The 24,527-nt window shown below is 40.1% G+C and overlaps 1 protein-coding gene across 1 annotated transcript; it reads left to right on the top strand.

The window, feature by feature from the left end:
* The first annotated feature begins 2,539 nt into the window (after positions 1-2,539).
* ccnd2a (cyclin D2, a) lies at positions 2,540-23,775 on the top strand. Its single transcript, XM_046849439.1, has 5 exons — positions 2,540-3,036; positions 4,442-4,657; positions 7,828-7,987; positions 14,305-14,453; positions 19,600-23,775. Exons 1-5 carry the CDS (start codon positions 2,842-2,844, stop codon positions 19,774-19,776), a joined length of 897 nt encoding a protein of 298 aa, XP_046705395.1. The 5' UTR covers positions 2,540-2,841; the 3' UTR covers positions 19,777-23,775.
* The last annotated feature ends 752 nt before the right edge of the window (positions 23,776-24,527 follow it).

The following is a 24,527-nucleotide window of genomic DNA, read 5'->3' as shown; positions in this document are numbered from 1 at the left end:
TTTTTTGCTTTCGGTGTGTCTTTGTGTTCATGCTATGTAAAAAAAAAGTTGTGACGTCACTAGTGGACGGGAGGGGTGAAGGGGGGGTCCCGGGTGTGTTGCACCGTCAGCACGCGCTCATCTTCCGTCTCGTCCCGTTCTCCTTTTATGGAAACCATAGCAACCCATTTTTTTTTGTAATCATACTTCTCAGTAGGATATAGGAAGCGTGGTTAGATAGAACTCAGGGTTTCATCTTCGGTCTATAACCGAACTTTAGTCACGTCGGAAAACTTGATTGCTTCATTTTTTTCTTGTCGCATTTTATTATGATTATTTTTATGATTCTTTTTTATTATTTTAAATCAGTAGGCTATATTTTATCATTTCCCTCAACTGATCATCCCAATGGATTGCAACTGCTTCTATTTTACCAACCTTCCAGTCTAATATCAATCAGAACGCATTATTATTTTTTGCACATTTTTTCCCCCCGACTTGTTTTAATCCACTCATAATTAGGATCATGTAAAGCCTAAGCCCCACCCGGGTTTATCCGAAAAATAGAAAATGTCAGGGTTTAAATGTTGAGCTAATTGAATATCACAACTTCTCATTTTAGACGAGATGCTTAGGAAGGGAAAAACCCGACATTGGCGTATTGTCGGCTTTGAAACGTCCACGTTGTAAATATGACCATCTGCAATCTGATCTTTTGTCTGATGATTAAAAACTGAAATATTCCAGTCTCTCTCTCTCTCTCTCTCTCTCTCTCTCTCTCTCTCTCTCTCTCTCTCTCTCTCTCTCTCTCTCTTCTCTGGTGTGACTGTGTTCTAGAACGTCTGCTGTATTTTCCCCACATTAGTCATATTTATGTGATCGCATGCATGTTTGTTACCTATTTGGATCTTCTTAAGCAGTTTATAATAGTATTAATTGAGTCCTGAAAGGCAAAACAAAAGCTGCATATATTCCCAAATAAAATGTCTCTAGCACAAACGTTTTCTTTCCAGCTCTCTAATCCCAGGATCAGATCACGTTTTGCTGCTTCCTCACATAAGAAATAAAAACCAGTATAAAGACTCATCATGATCAATTATGACGATTATGATTATGATCACCAACTTTTTTTCTTGCACCTCATCCTCCTCTACTTCACCATCACCCCCCTCCTCCTCTTCCTCGTCATCATAACTCGTCGTTGCTGTCAGGTGAGGTGAGGAGGAACAGAAGATGATTTTTGTTCCTGTTTGAGAGAAGTAGGCTGGACTCAAAAGTCTGCCCAGTAACACCACTGGAATCTGAGATCCTATTGGTTGGGTAAATTCTGACAAGAAAAGGAAGCGAGTTGACAAAAAGAAGAGAGAGAGAAAAAAAAGAGAGAGAGAGAGAGAGAAAAGAGAGAAGCTTTTTAAAGAGAAATTCTGTTGCTCTGCAAAGTGTGAAAAAAAGCTGATCTGAAGTTGAGTTGGTGGAGGAGAGACGTGGGTTTTATATTGGTGTTTCATTGAAGCACATTTTGAGTGCTTATAATTAAACTTTACACTATTAGCTAATTCAACTCGTGTGTGTGTGTGTGTGTGTGTGTGTGTGTGTGTGTGTGTGTGTGTGTGTGTGTGTGTGTTTGCGGGGTGGGGTGGGGCAAAAACTAAAATAATCGAACACAGCAGGAGTTTATTTAGAACCATCGTGTTATATAGAGTGACTGTGGGTGTTTGAGCTGTGGGTGAATGGGTGTGTGTGTGTGTGTGTGTGTGTCTTCTTTATTTCCATGTTAAATAATGTAAATGCACTCCTGGCTGCACTCTATTGTCCTTCCAAAAACGCCTGTTTTGGAGTCGTGTGTGTGTGTGTGTGTGTTTTTTCTGCGCCATTGGTTTAGTTTGCGCTTATTTGCGCCACTTCATTGGGAGTCTTGCACTTTTTTTTCGCCAGTGCAAAACTCTCTAAACTCGAAGTGCAGTGGCATCACACTTTTATCTGAAATACACAACCGTCATACACGCATTTCCTCGAAAGCTATCTCACCACATTAGTGTAGCACTAATCTTAAAACAAAAAAAAAAAAAAGAAAGAAAAAAAAGGACAGCTTAATTTAGAATTTGAGACCAGATGAAGGGTTATGGAAAAGAAAAATATATATTACAGCCCCCTCATCACACACACATTTTAAATACTTGTCTTTAGGTTATTTTAATACACTAGATAGTAAACTTCCTTATTTTTTTTATTTATTTTTTTTTACATTTTTTCTATTCATTGGTTAAATGTGTATTTTCCTCCACAGTGCATGTAGTGCTTCCTTCTAAACTACTCATACTTGGAGTTTGCACAAAAAAAAGAGAGAGAGATCCAATCAATAGAAATAATAATCATGATTATGATCTCGGGTTATCAAATGTGATCAGCTTTGAGATGGTGATGAGCAACTGCATTGTTTTCCGGTTGATCAGCTCGTATTTAGGTTGTAAAATAGAACTGGTTCATTAGTTGCATTGCTCGATTCATTTCATGGATTTGAAAGTAAGATTTTAAAGGCTCGATAGTCATTTGGCTCTGCTGCAATAAGGGTTGGGTCCTAACTCAAATGTGGGAGGGTTTTCAAACTGCGTCGAGACTGGAATCTGGCAACCCTACAGCAAGAAAAGAGCAGAGCAAAAGAAACCAGAGCAGAGCTGCCACCAGGGAAAGGAGAATCCTGAAAGTTCTCCAGAGAAGCTGGACACAAGCACAGGATATAGCTCCACACACTTGTTTTTTTTTTTTTTTTTTTTACATGCCCATCGAAGAAGTTTGCTTCTGCGGCTCCAGTTTTCTGGTGTTTTAGAGATCGGAAGGAACACTGTGAACACCCAGAGAGGAATGGAGCTGTATTGTTTGGAAGCGGAGACCGTGGTGCGAGCCCGTCCCGACCCGAACCTTCTCGGCGATGACAGGGTTCTGCAGAGCCTCCTGACTATCGAGGAGAGGTTTCTGCCCCAGTGCTCCTATTTTAAATGCGTGCAGAAGGACATCCAGCCTTTCATGCGCAGGATGGTGGCCACCTGGATGCTGGAGGTTTGTGTGTGTGTGAACTTTAGGGTATTTCCTCAGAACTGAAAAACAGCTCGAGATCAACCCAGGTTCACTGTCAACCTATAGGTTCTGGGCCGTGAACGGAAACCAGACATGTTCTTTTAACGGTTCCGAACGGACAAGGCCGAATTTTTTTCAGGGCGTTTATTTTAGTGCGTTTTGGATCGAGTTCATGGTTGTGTCGTAGGTTTTTGGAGAGGACGACCCGATTGCAAAAGAAGGATGGAAAAAAAACCCGCACTGTATATCCGATTAAAAGGCGATCGATTGTGCAGAAGAGCGTCTCCTGCTCCATAATGTTATTTATTTATTTATTTATTTATTTTTCGATAAATATTTCCATGCACACGTATGCAGTTCACTACTTTCCCCCTGGTAGCTGCAATCGCAAAACGCCATGTTGTTTTTTTTTTCTTCCTTCCCCCAGATTAGGTCTGTCTTCTTTTTGTAATTAAATATCTTTAAACGTCACGAAAGATTTTTCAATATCACTGGGCGGATAGAAGAACATCTAAACTCCACGTTTTTGGTTTTAAATCGTGCGAAATGTATCGCGAATATTTTGTTACAATTTTTCCAAATATGTGTTCGCGGAAGGGCGAGGGCCTTTTGAGCTGCTCCCTCAAACCCAACGCCGAGCAAAATCGGTGTAGCCTAGGAATTAAGTTCATTTCTCCCCGAAATGTTGGTTCGATGTCTTTGTTTTTTGTCGGGAACGTTAGCCAAGGAATTGGGCTTTATTTTCATGTGTTGAATGTTCACATGACGCGAACGCGTTAATTTATACAAATTTTTCAATGTAGTATTTCGATGCGATGGCGACGTTCACGTCAAGCGCTGCCCGATCCGTCCCAAACAAAATCGCGTTTTTATTACAGAAAACGTGAATCTGAATATTTGGCAATTGTCGGGAATGATGTCGAATGGACTTCTGATCATTTTTATGTGTCAATTGTAGTCGTGGACAATTTATTTATATTTTTAAATATTTTATGAAAATATGACGAATAAAAAAAAAACCCCGCATGAGCTGCTCCGAAGCCTACTGTGCTTCAAGGCTGTTTTTTGGCTCGAGTGATTTGTGACTTGATTCATTTCTTACTGAATGGACTGAAGGAATTTAGTTCTGTAGATTGAAATTTTAGTATTTCTAGCCTTAAAAAAAAAAAATTAAACAAATTCCACTGCACGGGTAAAAGTTTGCAGGCGATCAAATATGATCTTCCACTCTACATTATTGTAATGATTCTTTTTCTACTAAAGAGCAAGATTGCTTTCTACTTATTTCTAAAGAAATGTGGATCTCACACTCTCTTGGTAAGTTTCATGCACCACGTGTTTCTTCCTCCGGCTGAACTCATGCTCGTCGCTCTCCTGCCTTTTGCAGGTCTGCGAGGAACAAAAGTGCGAGGAGGAAGTTTTCCCACTGGCTATGAACTACTTGGACAGATTTTTAGCCGTTGTCCCCACCAGAAAGTGTAACCTGCAGTTGCTCGGGGCGGTGTGCATGTTTCTGGCGTCCAAACTGAAAGAGACGCGTCCTCTAACTGCAGAAAAGCTCTGTATCTACACAGATAACTCCATCCGACCGCAGGAACTTCTGGTAAGCACCTAAATGCAATGTAGATATTTGACCCAGGAGGTGGTTAAAAGTTTGTTAAAATATTATAATGGCTTAACCTTTTTTTTTTTTTTTTCTTTGCATTTATATATATATATATATATATATATATATATATATATATATATATATATCTCACAAAATGCTTTTATTTTCAATATATAAAAATAATAAATTCCTACTACTATGACACAAGAGACTTGAATTGCTTGCTGCAATTAAAGACAATTAAAGAGCAAACAAGAACTTTGCAGAGTCTAGCTGGTGAATGCTGGATGTTCTAAAGTGTGATTAAGGGAAGATACTGTAGTTGCGTTAGCAGTACAGCCACTCGCAGATCTCTATCCCCATCTAGTGGCAAATATGTAAATCAATTCTATCACTGTGCCCAGATGGGGTATAATATCTGGTTTTCCAGTTCCGGTGGAGTTAAACACACACACACACACACACACACACACACACACACACACACACACACACACACACACACACACACACACACTGATTTGTAACATGTGTTACATAAGATGGGAAAACCTATGGATTCTTCTTAGGAAGTGTCACCTCACAATAATCACCATCCTAATTGTCAATCTACCAGGGATTTAAGTGATAAATGGTTTACAGAATTAATGTATATTTCTGTAGTGTGTATGCTTCTAGAAGAAGCCAAGGATCTGAGAGCAACCTTGGCAACTCCAACAACACAAGCTGTCCAAATCCAAATTTCATAATTCCAGAAACATTCCACAGCGATGTGCCATTCTCCCACAGTGTGGTCAAAAAAAAAGAAAAGTCGAAACAAAACCGTGTCTTTCTGCTCGGCTGGAGGTCGGTACCTCCCGAGTGCGTTCGCTGTGCAATCAAAAGTCCTTGTTCAAAATGTTGAGGATGTATGCATGCATGTTTCTCACCACAGGCTCATCAGTTTCTGTCTTTGTGGTGGAGATCAACAGAACTGTGTTGATTCTTGTCAAGGAGAACACGAATTTGCTTCTTTAAGCAAAATTGCAATTGGTATTTTTTTTTATTGTTATTTAAATTTATTTTAAATCTGGTCTACCAGTTGACACTGGAGTTCAAAGATGCAGGAAACCAGAGATGGCCTGGTTCAAGTTCAAGTTTTGTTACCGCTACAGACTTCTTGTAAATGAATCCCTCACTTCAGGCAGTAGCACCAAAATGAGGAAGTGGGTATATAAAGTGTGTTGCAAGCACAGCTAGTCAGCACTCGGCTTTGTCTCAACGCTTTGGCGTAAGCAAATTATAGTTGCAAACTCTTCTCCTTTTGTATAGTCAAATATTTATTCGTTACATGCTGTTGTTGCGTGTCGATTGCGTATCGTACATGATATTAGGGATGCTGCATAAACAGCAGTTTTTTGTAGTCTAATTATGGCATTTCTGTAAATTGAATACACTGAAATCCATATGAGTGGATAAAGAGAAAAGAAAAAACAATAATTTTAAAAAGTATCAGCGAAACCAAAACAAAAAAAGCACTGAATGTTCTCAGGCGTTTTTTTTTTCTTTTCTGTACGTTGCAAAATACTTTTGATCTGTTTGCCATCTTCTAAAGATCTGAGCTGTTTGTACCTGTGGGTGAGCCATTCTGATGCTGAAACCCGGGTATGCAGAGGCAGCAAGGAAATCGTGCATCGGCGATGGTGCGCTCAAACTTTAGTTCAGTTACAGAGGTTTCGATCGCAAGACGGCCTCCTGGTCAGCTGAACAGAAACGTCATGGGTACAGTTTAGGGGGTTAAATGGCTGACTCAGTGATCCAAGTCATGGCTAAGTGCATGTGGTTCACTGATGAAGAAAACATCATGATTAGAAACAAGTAGTCACTGGCGAGCCTTATTATGCTCAATTAGCCATTCACTCTCGTGGTCCTCTTTTGACTAGAACCTCACTTTGTGTTTCCTGAACGAGGTAAAAATCAACGCTGTTGACATGATTTCTGTGTGATTGAAAGTTTCCGGGGTGGATAAATGGATCTAGTCGTCTTTAGTGGCATTAGTGGTAATCCCTGTTTTTGCCTTTTCGCTCGATGCAAAATTGAGCTTTTTCCGACAGTTATTGCCCTGAAGTTACAGCTTAATCTGCTCACGTTTCCCTGAAGGCAGTAATATAGTTTGCATGTCTAATTAAAATCTATGAAAAGAAGTCCAATTATAATTACAGCAATAAATTTCAAATCAGTAGTCAAGTTGAATTTGAATATTCATCATTCATTTGAAGTGTTTGAATGGTTTATTTTGGGGGGGTGAGACTGAATGAAGTGCTTTCCAGTCTCTGCTTGTGTGTATCACAAAGACTGACTTTGCATTCTCAGGAGTAGAATACCTGATAATGAACAGATGCCGTGAGGTCACTGGTGGTGTTTTCTTTTTTCTTTCTTATAGAGCTTAGTAGATTTATGATTAGCCAGAGACAGTAATGTAGCGCTAGCCTGGCTCTACTCTGCTTATGTCTCTCTGGAGTGTGAATAACATTATATAGTCCAGGGATCAAGACATCGTGCCTTCAAAAATTCCAAAATCACAACGCCACGATGAGGAAATCAGTATGAAGCCGATTCACCCAGGAGATTGTTTGCCCTGTTGGTAAAAACGAAAAAGCTCACAATTCTATACAATATACCTGTTTTGTTTTTGTTTTTGTCCCCTTTTCTAGACACTTTTGCTTTGTAGTTAGTCATAGATTGACTAACCTCGTATTTTTGTGATTTTATTTCATTTAGAAACGTTTATAAACTAATAAAAAAAAAAAAAGGTTTGGTTGTGTCCCCTATGCCCTAGCTGGAACTAAGATTTAAGGTTGTTCACATTCACTCAGAGTGGAAAAGAAAATAGCAAAAATGAATTATGAACCAATGTTGACATATCCAGAATCCCTTGGGCCAACAAGCTCGAAAGCCAACTAGCATTTCATCAATTTATATTCCACTTCCAGCAGAACTCAAAATACCAAAGATGCTTTAGATAGACTCTGCATTCAGCCAATATCGCACAAGACACTGATCCCTCATGACATATGCTCTGATTACCTACGTTTACTAAAACATTGCATCAACAAAAAAACAAAAAACTTTTGTACGACTTTAGATCATTGTTTTTTTTTTGTTGGATCTTCGATTTTTTTTAGGAATGGGAACTGGTGGTTCTTGGTAAATTGAAGTGGAACCTGGCCGCTGTCACTCCGAACGACTTCATCGAACACATAGTGAAGAGGCTGCCGCTGCCTGAGGATAAGCTGGACCTGATCCGCAAGCATGTGCAGACCTTCATCGCCCTGTGTGCAACAGGTAATTGCACTTCAACGCCCAGGACGCTGTGTAATTATCACTAGCGCTCGCTCAGTCGACGTTGGCTGATACCGTGCCCCGAAATCACAGTTCCTCAGTTCATAGCATTCCTAGTTATTAAAGCTGATTTTCCTTTGGTCAGCATTTTTTTTTTTTATTATTATTCCCTGTTTCAACACGTCCTAGCGCTTTGCAGTATTTTGTAGCAATCAGAACCCCCCCTAATAAACACTGGGTAAATCGCATGGCATTTGGCCTATGTGTTGTGTTCCATTGTGTTTTGTTAGTGAGAAAAGTAAAAGATCCTTTGTCAGTTACTAGGTAGTGATCTCTTGTGTCAACATGTTGGTGAGTGTTGAAAAATATACTCTATCTGCTAATCTCCAGAACCTGAAATGCAATTTTGGTGGAACAGTAGCAAGAATGCAAAAGCATTCATGTCGCTCGAGAAGGCGTTGCGTTTCTGGTGAAATGCCTTATCGTGACACTCGTGTGGCATAATGTAGAACTAAAAATCATAGGTTTGGATGTCATTGAATGGTATGATCAAGTGTGGAGGATGTGTTGAAAAGGCGTCTATTCCGTATACCCGTTACTGCGCGTAGGGACAACTGAGAGTTTTTCTTCTTGGCAAGATCAAACATGGAGAAGAGATCGAGGGTGAGAAAGGGAAGAAAAAAAAAAAGCTAGTGAGAGAGCATTGTCCCAGCGGATCCAAACAGCAAAGCATGTCATGTTTTCATATCTCATCCCTGCTTCTCACGCCTCCTAGCCGCTCCAGGGCATGACTGTTTTCCCATGTTCAGGAGTCTTTGTGAGGCTGGTTCTCCCAGCCGACTTTACGCTCGCGCTCTCTAATGGGACCTACTCATATTTCCCCTGGGCTCGAACATCCCTCCCTGGGGTTGCTTATCCCGCCAGGAGAATCCCCCACACCTCTTCTCTGAGAACGTGGTGTAGGAACTGGTGAAGAGTGGTGGGCGGAACAGGAGGAGATGACAGCTCTTTAAACATGGCACGTTTGATGTGGGCTCTCCTTTTGCCGATTGTGCAATGGATATCGTAGGTATGTTGTGAAACTACTCTGACAGGAGGAATTGATGATATCCATGAGAACACTTGCTCCCATCCATGACTGCCTCACCCTCTCTTCCTTAGCCGGAATAGAACCTGGAATAACGAGCTTTAATCCATTTCGCCGTCCTGATCTGCAGAAATGTTGAATAAGGGTGCAACAGTTTTGTTTTCGCCTTTCAATCCTGCCTACTTGCTGTACAAACGGACGCCTACGCATTAAATTCCCTTACACGTAGTTGTTGCCTTGCTGCTTATAATAACAAGAACAAACAAGCAAAATATTGAGTAGAGAATATTTGCATATATATAATTATATTGGCTGCAAAATTATCAATCGTCTTCTACTATAATTCGGAGGTACTGTCAACATGCCAAGCAGAAGCCTTCGGGTGATGTTGGCGTGTCTGCGGATCACGTGCAGGAGCTCCGAGCACAGACTAAAAGCATTAGTTAGCAATTTTATGTTGATTTTCTGTTTTATTGGAAGTTTATAAAACAATGGCCATGTACAGTACCTGGCCAAGTATATACTATAAACACTGTAGTTTTAGGATTGGTGCTGGGATTTGGACACGTCAATTTGCAATAAATGAAATGTTTCATAGCAGTGGGGGAAATAATTATTTAGAGCTGTCGAGCTGTCGAAGGACGTCAGGGATGAGATTGTAGACCTGCACCAGGCTGGAATTGGCTTCAAGACCATCAGATTGTTGTCTTTGCCGTATGTTTTTGGCCATTGTCATGCTGGAAGACCCGTCCACGACCCGTCTTTAGTGTTCTAGCTGAGGCCAGGCCTTATCCAAGATGCTACAGAGCCCTGTTCATGCGGTGAAGCCTTTCTGTACTCTCAGCAGAGAAACAGCCCTTAATTTTGGTCTCATCTGACCACATGACATTCTCCTAAGTCTTCTCTGAATCATTCAGGTGTTTGTTGGCAAACTTAAGCATTCTTGAGCAGAGAGACCTTGGTGCGTTACCAGTGGTTTTCTTGGTGACTGTGGTCACAGCTCCGTTGGGATAATTACAAGCTCCTCCTGTGTAATTCAGATCTGATCCCTCACCTTTCTCAGAATCATCCTCACCCCATGAGGTGAGATTTTGCATGGAGCTCCAGAGTGAGGGCGATTTTACTTTCTTGTATTTCTTCCATTTTCGAATAATCGTGCCAACAGAGGTCTCTTTCTCAACAAGCTTCTTGCTCATTCCCATTTGTAGCCCATTCCAGCCTTGTGCAGGTCTACAATCTCATCTCTGACATCATTTGACATCTCTTTGGTCTTTCCCATGGTGGTGGAGAGGTTTGAATGGAAGAGGTTGATTCTGTGACGTCTTTTACACACATAATGAGTCGATATTAGAAGCACTTTTTTTTTAAAGGAAATGACTAATTTGGGGTGTGGGAGTCGGAATTCTTGCTGGTTGGTACGGGATCAAATACACATCAATTTATAAAAAATAAACCTACCATGGACAATCTAGACTGTTCATTTCTCTGTAAGGGTGTACACTCCCAGTCAAACATTTTCAAACCCCCGTGTCCACCCCATGCCGATTTCCTGAGGATGCAAACCAAGAAGACTTTTGGATTTGCAGCATGATTTAACTTTTTTTTTTGTCTGCAGTGGCCTGACCTACAATCGGTTGTTCTATTTGGAAAAAGTAAGCGAGCATAAGGATGTTTTAACGATTAGTCATGGCTTCCTATGAGTCCTTGTCCTTTGTAATTCCGCTGCATCCATACAGCAGGAAGAACTAAAAACCTAAGAATTTCCTTTTCTCTGTGTCATACCAATTCTCATATAGTTTCCCAATGCGGATCAAACCACAGTATCCTGCCTGACTAGCATAATTATGCTAAACTGTTATGCTAAGAGAATTCCAAATGCCACGCCCATGCTTGCATAGTTTAACTGTATAGGTGGTGCTTTTTTCTTGTCTTGTCTAAGAAGTGCCTTAGAAAAAATAACTTAACAGTGGCTAGTTTAGTAAATAGTTATGGTCTGGAGTGTGTGTGTGTGTGTGTGTGTGTGTGTTGGGGAAGGTCATCATGGTTAAAACATGATTCTGCCCATTTTGTCATTCCTGTTTCAAGAGGCCCTGCTACCTCCCTTGCTGGCCTGTGCACTGTTGCTCAAGCATCTCAGCAATGGTGCAAGACTGAAGCAAGTTATTACAGGATTTCAACAGTTGAGGAGGAATCCTGTTTTCATTTTGTTTGAGTTACGGTGTCTTGGCTGCCGATAAAAGCGTAGACGTCGCCTGAGATGCAAGCAAGAGGACTGGTTTGAGACATGTCCAAATTCGGTTTAGCCCTATCGAGTGACTTTGGCAGAACCGCTAAAACTGGACGTAGCACACGGGAATTTCAGTGTGGCCTTCGCAATTAGCAGTCAGATTTCTGCGTTTTGAATGTGACAGGCTTATAACAGATGGTGGTAGTGGGTTTTTTTTAGTCTGGTCCTCAAAGCGCAAACATGGAAACGTTTGCGTTAAAGTGCCACCAGTGAATCTCGACACAGACAGACATACAGTAGCAGCTTTAGCACCTACCACATATTACAAACCCACAAGAGTCCAGGAATTTAGTGTCTGTGAGCTTCCCTCACCTACACACATAAGTGGCTTATTCCATTTGACTGTGGGCTGTGGTGGGTAAAGAACTATGATGCCAAATCCAAAAAAGTTGTTTACATTTGACCTTTATCAATCAGGGGAGCTTGGCTGCTCACAATGGGACTTTCTGTAAACGGAACAGCTAATAAGGAATGCAGTCGAATGCAATCCTGGAAGATGATTTATTGCCTTTAAAAAAAATCGTCGCTCCCTGGCTGTTACTCAACTTTCCGGGTGTTTAATTAATTTACAAGTTAAATGCATATGCAGTGCAATGCACCCACCCAGAAGTTGGCTGCGCTGGTATGATACTGGATACAGTGTGTGGGCAGGGCATGAAAATGGCTCATTGAAGGAGGTAAGAGGCTGGCAGAGCAGGCCAGCCACCGCTTACAAAGAGCCTTCCATAGCAAGCGTCACTGCTACGTACACTGTTTTTCTCCAACAGGCATATCATTTAAGGTGCGTAAAATGCAGCCGTTTTTCTCCATCTCCTTCTCCGTCTTTCAGATGATCCAGCTATGACATTGCCATGCTGTTCTCTTTGTTCCTCAGCACTATCTGTTGCCAATTGCTAAAAAAAACTAATCTGATTGCTACACATACACTATATGGACAAAAGTATTCGGACACCTGATTTTCCCCGCCATATGTGGTTCTTCCCCAAACTGGTATCACAAAGTTGGTGGCACACAGTTTTTTTAGGGTGTTTGAATGTGGTAGCATTACGTTTTTCCTTTAACTGAACTAGGAGTCCCAATCCAGTTCCAGCATGACATGCCCCTGCGCACAAAGGGAGCTTCATGAAAATATGGCTTACATGGGTTGAAGAGGAAAAGCTTGAGAGGGCTACTAATTACCCAGGCCTCCTCACCTTCTTCAGAACCTGACTTTACTAAAACCCCATGCACAATTTAAAATCTAGTGGAACATCTTTCCAGAAGAGTGGAACTGCTTATAACAGCAGTTCAGGAAAAAATTTAGAATGGGATATTCAAAGAGCACATATGAATCTTATGGTCAAGTGTCCACAAACTTCTGTCCTTGTAGTGGGGGTTGGGGGTGGATGTCTCTCTCTCTCTCTCTCTCTCTCTCTCTCTCTCTCTCTCATTCATATATATATATATATATATATATATATATCATATTGTTTTATTAAATTTTTCTGTTTTTTAATTAATAGAACAGAACCCAAAGAGTGACTTAATTCATATATATATTTTTCTGTTCTTGGCTGGAGCTGAAAATCCTTTTACTGCTCCAGGAAGACAAGTGCATTTATTTGTCAATACACAAAAAGCACAAGATCCACAAGTGTCTGGTTCTGAATGTTAAGAAGGCAACGAAGGGATAGTTCATCAGCCATCAAAGGCCTTACCTCATTGAGTTCTCTCAAAAAGAATGGGAAAAAAATTACCATCAGAACTATATTGAGGTTTGCTTTGAATACGGTAACATGGTAATGCGATGGCTGCTGGAGTCCACTCTGCGAGCCCAGAGGTGGCCCAGCATCAGAGAAATGGCAGCAGGAGAGGGGGCTGCAGGGTCTTTTCTCCTGCCAAAACCTCATGAGGGTCTGGAAACAGACTAAAGACTAAAGAATGACATTCAGTGGAATGCACCAAGACACCCCCTATGTCACCCCCGCCCCCCCCAACAATTCTCTAGTCAATTCTGGTGGCTCAAATCTGTCGCCCCTTCCCCTCCCACCCAACAACTTCTTCTCACCCTCCAACCTTTGTGAAAGCTGTCATTTTGAATTGGACTCCACAGAGGGGGCTGAATTTTGCATCTCTCATTTGGATGAGGGTGCAGTGAATCCACACTCGGTAGCTCGCTGACTTATTTCTTAAGCATGAAGATAGCAGCATTTAAAAAACAAAACAAAAAAAAAACCCAAAAAGCACCTAAAGTCCTTGGCTGTGTTGTAGCAACAAATGCTAAGCATGTGTGCCATGGAGTCTGGTAAATCATGGGGTCTGACTAATTAAAAGAGAATTTCATCCTCTCGTTTTTTTTTTTTTTCCACCCTCTCATTTTATTTAGTTCCTATTTTTCTTGTTCATAAGCTGTCTTTTTTTTTTTTTTTTTTTTTTTTTTTTTTTTGGCAATATGATTGACTGCTAGAAGGTTATTGGTCATTGTTGCACATGCATGTTACGACATGTGGAAGAACGATCCACAGCTGAGAGCATTTGCAGAGCTACGATGGCGTTTTATTTCTTCCTTTCCAAGTGCTATGGGGCTTTTTTTTTTTTTTTAAGGAGCACGAGTTACATGGGAGCTATAAAAATAAATAAATAAATAACTAGATTATGGGGATGGGAAGGTTGGAGTTGGTGCATAGAACGTTGTCTTTCAGCTTCTTTTTCAATTCAAATGAACCTTCATCCTGCATTGGGGTCGGAACTTTGTGGATATGGATATTTGTCTTTTGTATGCAACATGCTAGCTAGCTTGCTGTGAACACCTGAGTTGAGTGTAGAATTAGCAAATTGAAAAACTTTAGCCTTATGGATTCTTCCTCTCTTATGCCGCATGACGAAGTATTTTCTTGCAAAATTCCAAATTTAACGTGTAAAATGTTTAGTTGCTATACAGACCCATGCATTTTTATACTTTCACAGAATTCAACTTTGCCATGTATCCTCCATCCATGATTGCCACGGGCAGTGTGGGAGCAGCAATCTGTGGACTGCAACTCAATGGAACGAACCATGCACTCTGGGGGGACAACCTTACAGAACTGCTTGCTAAGATCACGAACACAGAAGTTGTGAGTATTGCGACTTTTACCTCAATGTGTATAGGGATGCACCTACAAACATGCAGTAAAATCTATAAGCTGCTGTTTGTGTCAACCGATAAATTTGCTAGATACACCAGATAAAACACATTTTCCAAAATTGTTTCTAGTTACTTTTTGCATTTTTATTTTATCAGTAGTTTTAGTGCTTGACATTAGTGAGAAGTACAAAAATTCCAGTTTATGATCAACCAAAGCTACATATTTGTGTCATGTGAAAATTAAGCCATTGGCAAAACATCAAGCATTTTTTCCCTTCAGTATTTCACAGCTGTCCCCTAATCCCTTCTTTGCCTTTGGGCAATCTCTCCCAAAGAGGTCACATGCCGCATGTAAAGTAAAGAAAACCTGTAAATGTGTCTGAACATAGATTGGAATGATGGGAAGGCATCAGGTTCATTTTGTTTTTGCGAGCTTGATGCAGGCTGGATATTACATTCTGCACTGAGAAACGAGCCTTAAATTGCAGGCAGACAGCTATGTGGCTCCATGGCAGGGTGTACAGTCCAAACACAGTCCAAGCTTTAGCAGCTTTAGGGAGGGGGTGCAGTGGTGGACTGGCTTTTGTCAGGGTGGTAGCCTGCATCAAACCAGCAAAGGGAGGCTTTTAAAAGGGGCACATCAGTAAGGGTAGTTTGTGTAAAATGGTGTTCTTTAAACCCAAATGCGCGACGATGAGAAGGTGCCTCCGTTCTTGAAAAGCATCAATGCGGTACTGTGTGTGGGGTTGTTGGGTTTTTATATATATATATATTTTTTTTTAATATATATCGTGGCTCTGAGTGAGGAGATAGCGCTTTCCTCCTTAATGGGCTTGCCTCCAACTTCAATTCAATCTGATATTCAGACACTGAATTACTGGAAGTGAAATGGGATTGACCCCAACTGAGAGACTCTGAGGAAAGACTCCAGAGAGCTGGGGTGCAGTGGTGGGGCTTATGTGGCTTTATGCAAATAACGAATAAAGCCTCAGTTACATTGCCCAATAAAGATGATCTTAATGATATCCGTTTCCGGGAGGCCATACGTAGCATAGCAGAGGGGGAGAGAAGAAGCGAGGAAAACATTGAGGAAGGAATTGAATGTAAGACCCATCACCTCAAGTGGGACCTGAAGAGGTCAGCCATCCACCACAAAGTTCACCAGCGGTGGGCAAACCGGTGCAGTGCCGATGTGTCAGGACGCGTACCATAGCAGAGGAAGAACATTCTTTCTCAGCTGTGAACGTTTTCAGTGTGAGGAGTGGAAAGTCTCAGCCAGCAGAAATGATCTGCCCCAGTCCATGATCAACTCTTTAAATTCCCAGATGCCAACAAGCCAAACCTTTTGAATAACATGCAGACAGGGGAGCAAGCAGGTTGGATTGGCTAGGGGTTGAGGCCAGGGACTTTTCCCTACAGATCTTTTTTTTTTAATCTGAAAGAACCCAGTGTCTTCATTTCTCCCCTTTCATTGTTGTTCCACTAACACTCAGACCTCATATCCCTCCTAAAATGGGACACTGGACATGTAAGCATGGGTTAACCAGTGAATGTAATTTTTACAAAAAGTCTGAGCAATAAAGCTAGCGTTACATATTGCAATTAGATTCGACCTTTAACGTTAGCATTTTTCCTTTGGGACCTGATGCTTTTCTCTGGTCTGAGAAGGTCTTCAGAATGTGACGCTTGATGAGGAGGAGATTACTCAGAGAAAGTTCAAGGCTGTGAATGCTCAACAGCTATATGACGCTGCCAGCCGTCCAGTCAGGCATCCTGCTGGTACTTGTGGTGTCCAATGCCTGTGGTTTTCACCAGACATATGACACAGCCAACTAGCCTCATCTAGTCGCTACTGTAGTGTTTGTGTTTGTGTGTGTGTGTAGCCTGAAGCACATCTGGTACGATGTGTACAGGAGTGGGCTCCATGTGGCAGGCCAAACCAGGGTGGATGAAAATTTGGCCTTAACAACTCCTGCAAACTGTATGGCCTCTCAGAAAGAAGTTAAAGCTTTGAATATTCCAGCTGGCATTTGGTCTTTACAGTAAATGTTGTTATTGTAGGTAATGTATACTGTAAGTGATGCTTTTTGGCTTGTTGTGTTTCTCCAGAGACGCACTGGGAGTTTTCATCTGACTGGTAATGTTGATTTCACTGGAATTGAATTAGAGTTTGCATTCAGATATGAATTGGTGGTGTTTCCTGTATGGCTTGGGTCAGGGGCACGGCCCCCCACACTGAACTCCTTTGCTTGTTCTGAAGCTCGGTTTCATTGCAAGGTTAGATCTCTGAATTTTGGCCGAATAAACTAGGAGTCAACTTTTTTAGGGGTACAATACGTAAAAATACCTAACTAAAAATAGGTAAATTGTCGGTCAAATCAAAGTTTGGCAAGTTGTGACCGCAAATCTGCTTTTCGTTGTCAGATGATGCTGATGTGAGAGTTTTTGGCAGGGAACTAACTGCAAATTTTTAGGATATTTTTGGTACGTACAATCATGTGTTAGGACCCTTGGCCTTTTGCACCAAATGTCTGGGACAACAAATTAATCCCTTTCATTTCTCAATCCTCTCTTGGCCTTGTTTTGAACCCGGCTATTTTTTTTCCTTCATTCCCCAATATGAATATCTTTTTCTGCAGCTAACATCAGTGTATTTATACGATCAGTGGTGTTTCACTTGTTCACATGGTACATAATGAATTGGATCACCACAACTGTTGAGAGGTTTTACAGTAGAGCTGTGTTTTTGATTAGTTCACTTTCACCAAACCGGCCTCTTTTTACAGTAACATTTCTAAATGCTAGGTGTCTCCACATCTTCTTTTTGGGTAGCAATTCAGGCAGTTAATTAACCAGTTTATTAAACAGGCACTATGTATTTTAAACCTCTTTTATTTATCTGGCTTTCGATTTTCAATCCTAGACAGAAGCTAGTAAAAACAAAGTTTTAAATATTGTAAATATAACTGATAATTACTTGGCGTTTTCAAAATACACCAACCGGAGCCCATTAGCTGTAATTTAAATATTTTATGCTATTTTAACTACTACCAAAAAGGCTGTGGTTTACAAATCCAGGAATATATATCTGCTTTTGCTGTTCGTCCTCCCAGTATTCCCAGGATAAAGTGATTTATGTCAATTCTGAATGAGAATGTAAATTTAAAGGATAATTGAATCATATATTTGAATTGAACTCTAGATAAACACAACAAAGTCATATATTCTGTTGACTATTTGGTCTAGATCAACACTTTTAAAACAGTGTGTTTAATGTCAATCGGCAAGAACGCATTCTTCGTGTTTGTCTAAAACATACACTAACAAAGCTCCCCAAAAATGTGAAATAAACAAACAGGAAAACTCTTAAAATACCTCTAAAATCCACCACAATGCACAGTCGCAGCAATTCACCTCAACATCTATGATGAACAGCGCTCTCTAGTGGACGCCACCCTCTTTTTTTTTCTTCTTTTTTTTCTTTTTCGAGCGTGTCCCAGTCCTACCAGTAGTCACACACTGAAGTCATTAAAGTTGCTTGAATTTAGCCTGTGGGGCTTGGCTCGAGCTTGCCTATGCCTCTATAAAGAGCAGCGGCACAGAGGGGAATTTCTTTTAAGAAGTCGGCCCTGGCATTTTTGCGGTAAGATACAGGCAGTTCCTTTGAATGTTTTATGCTTTAGTTAAGTTTCTCAGTGGAATTTATATCTTATAACTAATACCAATACATCTCAGTGGGAAGCCAGAGAAACCTCTTTAGGAGGTCGGTGATTGCTTTACTCCAGAGGGATGCAGACAAATGCAACCTCCATGCAGCACCAGGGAGTTCACTTACCATTTAAAAAAAAATACATCGCGTTTCTGGCGCATACTTTGTCTCTTATTAATGCCTTTTCTTAATTATAGCATATGGTGAGTTTTGTTTTATTTTACTCATAGACTCTTGGACTTGTGGTTGTAAAACACACATGCACACACACACACATACATATACACACTTACCTTTTCAGGCCACCATAGCTAATGCTGTTTCACACTTCAGTCCATGGGCTTTTAATTAAGTCAGTGTCAAAAGAATGCAGTCTCTTCACAATCAACACATTTTCTACAAGCCCTGCCTCTGGGGCTTCTCACAGAAGAACTCCCACAGATGCCTGGTGTGCCTCAGACCCACAGAGAAGCAAAACAGAGAGCTGTGAACAGTGTGGTTTCTTTTTGGTTCCACCAGAGAGCGCTGTTTTTCACTTTTAGTTTAGAAGAAAAACAAAAAACATTCCCTTGAATGCTCTTGCAAAATTTTGTTTAATCCCAGTTATATTATGTTCCCCCGCCCATTTGATTTGTTACAACATCAATGTAAGAATTAGTTTATTTGTGATTTTGTTCTGGAGGAATAAATAAGCAGGAAACCCTGGTGAGTTTTTTTTTTTTTTTTTTTTTGTAGCTTGTATGAACTCAAAAAGCATTTTGAAACAACACTAAAAATGTTATTTTAATGGCTGGTGAAGCTGCAAGATGGGCTTGATAGGACTGATCTCCCTAAAAAGGCTAAAAAGAAGGAAAGCTGCAGTATCTTTCAACGGTGCATGGATGCAATTAACATAACTTTCCTACGGCCTTTGTTTACACTGTTGTAGCAACTGGTGCGTTGGGTATGTCGGTGTGTGCAGGTGGGTGCACGTGTAGAGTTCTCTGTCTGGAAGCAATGACGTGGTCGGGGTTAGATCTGTATTGCTCTTACGTTACCTTTTACCCTGCTTTGTAAATAAGGTGTCTTCTATTTATTAATGCATATGGATAGTCAAAATACATGAATACGAGAAGCTGGTAAAAACTACCGCTAATAAAGTTTATAGAATTTTTCGTCCAATAGAGATCGTTTTCATGCTAAAACTTTCACTTCTTTTTATTTCAAAAATATTTGTTTTTTTTGTTGTTTTTTTTTTTCCTTTCCAAAAGAAATCTGAGGAACACTTAATCCAGTAGCCTTGTTGCTGCTCTGAGAGGACGTACAGAAGTGAAAACAAGCATGTCCTAACCTGTAGTTTCTTCATGCTTTTAAAAAAAATAAAAATAAAGTGCTGAAATAAATTGGGGTGTATTAACCCATAATCTATCTGTTGCTGTGGTTGCAGGACCTGTTGAAGGCATGTCAGGAGCAGATTGAGCGTGTGCTGATGAACAGCCTAAGAGAGGGACGCCGGCAGCAGCACAAGCAGCAGCAGCAGGACCAGACCAACCCACGCAACAAAGCTTTGGATGACCAAGACCAGTCCAGCACCCCGACCGATGTACGAGACATCAACTTGTGAGCTCGCAGGATTTGATGTCTGGATCAAAAGGAAAAAAAAAATAACAAAAAACAAAAACGACAAAAAAAACAAAACAAAACAGCCCTTCAAAAAGTGCTTGCTAGTCTTTGTAGGTTTTTATTCTATTTTCGAAAGGAAGAAGAAAAAAAAAGAAAAGAAATCAAAGATATTTTAGATACAAAATAGGTATTTTTTAAATGAATTGATACTGATGCAAAAATGTCTATGGTGCCTCAGTTTAATAGAAGGGAAGCCTATAGTATTTTGCAAACAATTTTTCATTGTATAAACATAAAAAAATATATATATTCAGTTAAAATGAATATTCAATTATATTCAGTTTTTTTTTTTTTTTTTTTTTTTTAGTAGAAAAAAAAAAAAAGCCAGAGTTTAGAGGCTTTTAAGAAATAGTCAACTTTATAAGACTGGCTTGTAAGGTACACAAATGGGGCTTTGTTTTTTTTTCCTGTTTTGTTGTGTTTCAATTCATGTTCGAAAAAAACCCTGAGCATGAACACACGCTCACACACACACACACACACACACACACACACACACACAGGGGTGTCATGAAGCTGGATAGTGGAGTCCCCGTTTGGCTGTGGTAAAGCTGAAAAAGGCCCAGGAATGTTAGGTGAAGCAGATTTTGATAAAAGCCTTATAGTGAGAATGTGATCGTTTTTTTCTGTTTCTACACAAAAAAGTTCTTCGGTGTAAAATTCGGTTAAAGATATTTCAATCGGGTTGCCAGCGAATGCTATGTTATGGTATCAATGTTAAAAAATGACTTCGAATTTGCTCGCACCGACCAAATTACAAAAACGTTTGAAATGAAACGAATTTCCGAATATTTCGCCAGGTAAAAGGGGTCACGTCTTGAGACCAGCCTATTGTTATTAATAATATTAATAATAATATGATTACTATTTTTAGTTAGTAACTTATTGTCTCTCAATTCTCAAAGCATGGAGATGTCAATAAGCTTTTGTCAGGCTGCTTGTGTGTGTATGCATGCGTGTTTCTGTATGTGGGTACATGTATGCATGTGTCTGTCTGTGAGAAAGAGAGATAGAAACCATGAGATGTGTGTGTGCTTTCTTTGAAGAACCAATTGGTTCAAGATGATGCCACACAGTTGGGGGACTAGACAGGGGACAGAGCATAAGTCTATAGTGCTTTTGTTTGCTTTTGAAGGGCCACGGGCTACCTGTATCACTGCCTTCTATTCATGCGCTTTTATTTTTCTGGCCTGGGACACAAGGATGAGTCCAGTCCAGTGCACGGGATTGCGAGGAGGCTAGACAAAGAGAACAGAGGGAGGAGACAGACGACTACCTTCTATAAGATGCTCTTACGGTTAAAGGTATTTTTTTTTATTTACGTTTTTGACACAAAAGGGTGCGACGGAGAAGGTTGTATTTCGATACGACTTCCTTAGCAGTTTTACGGTTGTATACAGGCGCGGTCCGTTATGTTCGGCTCGTTCTCGTTCCCGAGTTGAAGCCCAGGGCTACTTGAGGTGTTGATTTAAAGAGGTGCTAGAAGAGAATTCCATAAGGGGGAGCATGGAGTCTGCATGCAGTCGCAGAAAGTGCAGGGTGGCATGAGATTCATGCAGGAGAGCTGGCATATGGTGGGCGATCAAGCTGTGTGAGTACAAGGAGAGATGTATGCTGCTGCTGAGATGGACATACATTGGCATACAAGAGAGGAGGCCAAAGGAGAGGATCAGATGTGGTTTCGGAGATCACGTGATAATTTAAGTCCTTTTTATATATTTGCTTGTTTGACTGTTGTTTGTGTCTTTCTTATTTTATTTGAGTGTTTTTTTTTTTTTTCTTTGTTTGGATTACAGACCAGTATCTGAACCAGTTTGATTGACACTGCCAGCTAATCAGTGGGGAAGGTAATAAACAGGGATGCTTAATTGATTAGGGGAAAATTTGTTGATCTGTGCATGTGTAGTTCCTCAGTTTCAACAACAAAGCACTTTGAGCACATTACTCCCCTTTAGTCACAGAGAGAAATAGGGCCATTATTTACATGTCTTGAGTATCCCTTCCCCAAAAAAAGGGAGCAGACAACATATATCGTTACACCAATGAAAAACCAACATTCCAAAACAAAAAAATTTCCACCCCAGGCCTCTCTCTTCTTTACTTGAAATTTTTGTTTTGCTGTTCATTGAAATGTTAATTGGTTATTTTGTGCAGTGTAATGCAATGTTAAAAAAAAAACAACAACCTTGTAATATCAATAAGTTGCCCGCTCTGTGGCATTCATTTTTAATTTATACAAAGTGAACTGGTGAAGCTGCTCTCCGATTTAAAAAAAAAAATAAATAAAAAATGCCTTGTTTCATATGGTGCCTTAAATTCTTAAATTAGAGTGCTGTCCTGTTCCACTGTGCCTTAACCAGATTGCTGAAGTATCCTTCAGTGTCCATAATCTTGTCATCTCCTTTACAAAAGTGCTGCTTCCAAAGCATGGACTGACATAAGATTTAGTACCAATTCTCTGACTAGGATTAAGGCAGTACGTGTCAACAGCACAATATGAACACTTGTGCACAAGTTGCTTAGCTTGCATCAAAAGGTAGGGATGTTGGGGCAGTTTAGCCTTGTTTTGATGACCATAGTCTTTTTTTTTTTTTTTTTTTTTTTTTTTTTTGTGGGTGAAGGAGAAAATCTACTTCATTAAGTTTTTTTTTGTCATTGATCTATTTCCTCGAGGCAATTGGGTTCCATAATTCAGGTTACTTCCACTCGTTCACTTAAACAGCCTGCTATCAAACGATTCTTACGTTATCCTGTTTTATCACCCACCCCCCCAGTGCTCTGAAAATCAATTTGTAGTACTGTTTTTTTTTTTTTTTTTTTTTTTTTTAAGACCTTATGGGTGGTCTTGAGCTTGGATATGGACCGAAATGTTGCTTCTTACGGTTTGATACTGTATTCCAAAGTGAAGAGGGGGTAGAAGTGGTTGTGAAGATATCAATCAAGTGTCGATATTTTTCAATGAGTTATTGTGTTTTTTGTTTTGTTTTTGTTTTTTTCTCCGCTGCTAAAAAAAGCTATGATTTTTGTTTCATCTTATACACAAAAATAACATAGTTGTGATGTCACTTGAGTGTGCTGCTATTTTATAAACAATTGTATTATAATTATTTTACTGCTTACAGAATACTTTGAGAATGCAGAAGTAGATGGTAAATAGAAGATCAAGAAATGTAACGAGTATTCGACTGGAAATGCTCTTTGTACAGTATGCTCTGAAAGCATGATTCCTTTTCTCTTTTTTTTTTTTTTTATCTTTTGTTTTCTTGCCCTGTTACCTTTTCCTCTCACAGTCTGTAAGTACGGTATGTCTATACCTCAGGTTTACTGGACAAACATTAAGTCTCTCTGTACCTCATAACTCATCACAGTTTTTTGGGAGCCAATGAAAGATGGCATACAATGATTCTGATTCTGATGGTGGGGACATTTTTAAGTCTTCATTAAATAAAGCATGAACAGCATAAGGCTCCCACCTGGACTATAACCAACCATAGTGGATGGAGGGGGGGAATACAAGTCACCAATGCTTCAATCTCTTAAGATTTGAGGGTCTAAGAGCTAAGATAAGCTGATAGTCTGATCTTTGTACATAAATTTGTGTATACATTTTATTTTGGAAACTCTCTCCAAACGCATCTTAAAACACACAAAAGTCCTACACAGAATGGCAAAAATCGGTGCTGGACTTTGAGTTGCACTGTGCCTTCGCCTTAATACACATTTTTCAGGTGTGCAAATGGTATTTTCAGCAACTGGTGTAGTATGGACTGTGCCAATATGATGGCTCTCACCACCATATAACGGTCTCTGTGTTAAAAAATTAACCATTTGAATGTCAACATTTATATGGATTCTGTCTCCTTCCTCCACTATGACCTTGTCATGTACCTCAATATGTCTGTTGCACAACCTCTCTCCAATAAATATCTGCTTCAAAGTGTGTGAGGCATTGTCTGTTCAATTTTGCTTTGTGTAAAGAACATTTGAACTAAATCCCATGTGAAATCAGATCTAGACCTTCTGAGGAGTGATAAAGTTACTATTACAATTGATCTTGAATGGCTGATTATTTTTCAGCAACACCTATTGACCAACCAAGTAACTTCTCAACCAACTAACCAAGAAAGAGAAATGTCCTAATAACGTAGAAATACTTTATTTGATGTTTAAACACAGGTGATGTTTGCCTGCCTTCCAAGTTTCTCAGTATGTTCTCCCATTTATTGGAGAATTTTCCCTACTCACCAAAAAAAAACCCTGCAGACGGTCTTCTAGATCTAAATGTGAGAAGTTGATTCTGCTGTGGAGAACGTACATCCCAGAAACACAAGAGTAAAGAGTGTTATCGATTCGGGTATCCTACTTCATTCAAAGCATCTAATCAGCAAAGTTGTAACTCCTTTATGAGGCGTAAACAATTGTAAAATTGTAAACCAAATAATTTACAAGAAGCACCCACTGAATCATAGAAGAGCAATGAAATTCTGGGGACCCCCACAAAAGCCCAGGTTTCCTCCTGGTTCTCTAGATTCCTCACACCTCCCATAAACATGCCAGTAGGCTGATTTACTAAACTTTATTACCCCGACGTGTGAACGTGATGTTTACGGTACTTTTTAATGGATTGCTTTTCTATCTATGGCGTTGACACTCATTCTGCTCAGGGTTCCAGTGTTGTGGATCTACAAGAAT

Source organism: Silurus meridionalis, chromosome 5, assembly GCF_014805685.1.
Source record: "Silurus meridionalis isolate SWU-2019-XX chromosome 5, ASM1480568v1, whole genome shotgun sequence".
Lineage (NCBI taxonomy): Eukaryota > Metazoa > Chordata > Actinopteri > Siluriformes > Siluridae > Silurus > Silurus meridionalis.
This window is presented reverse-complemented; position numbering and strand designations above follow the sequence as displayed.

Coding starts and splice junctions, on each gene's coding strand:
- ccnd2a (XM_046849439.1), top strand. CDS start 2,842: ATGGAGCTGTATTGTTTGGAAGCGGAGACCGTGGTGCGAGCCCGTCCC. Junction 3,037..4,441: donor TGGCCACCTGGATGCTGGAG/GTTTGTGTGTGT, acceptor TGCCTTTTGCAG/GTCTGCGAGGAACAAAAGTG. Junction 14,454..19,599: donor AGATCACGAACACAGAAGTT/GTGAGTATTGCG, acceptor CTGTGGTTGCAG/GACCTGTTGAAGGCATGTCA.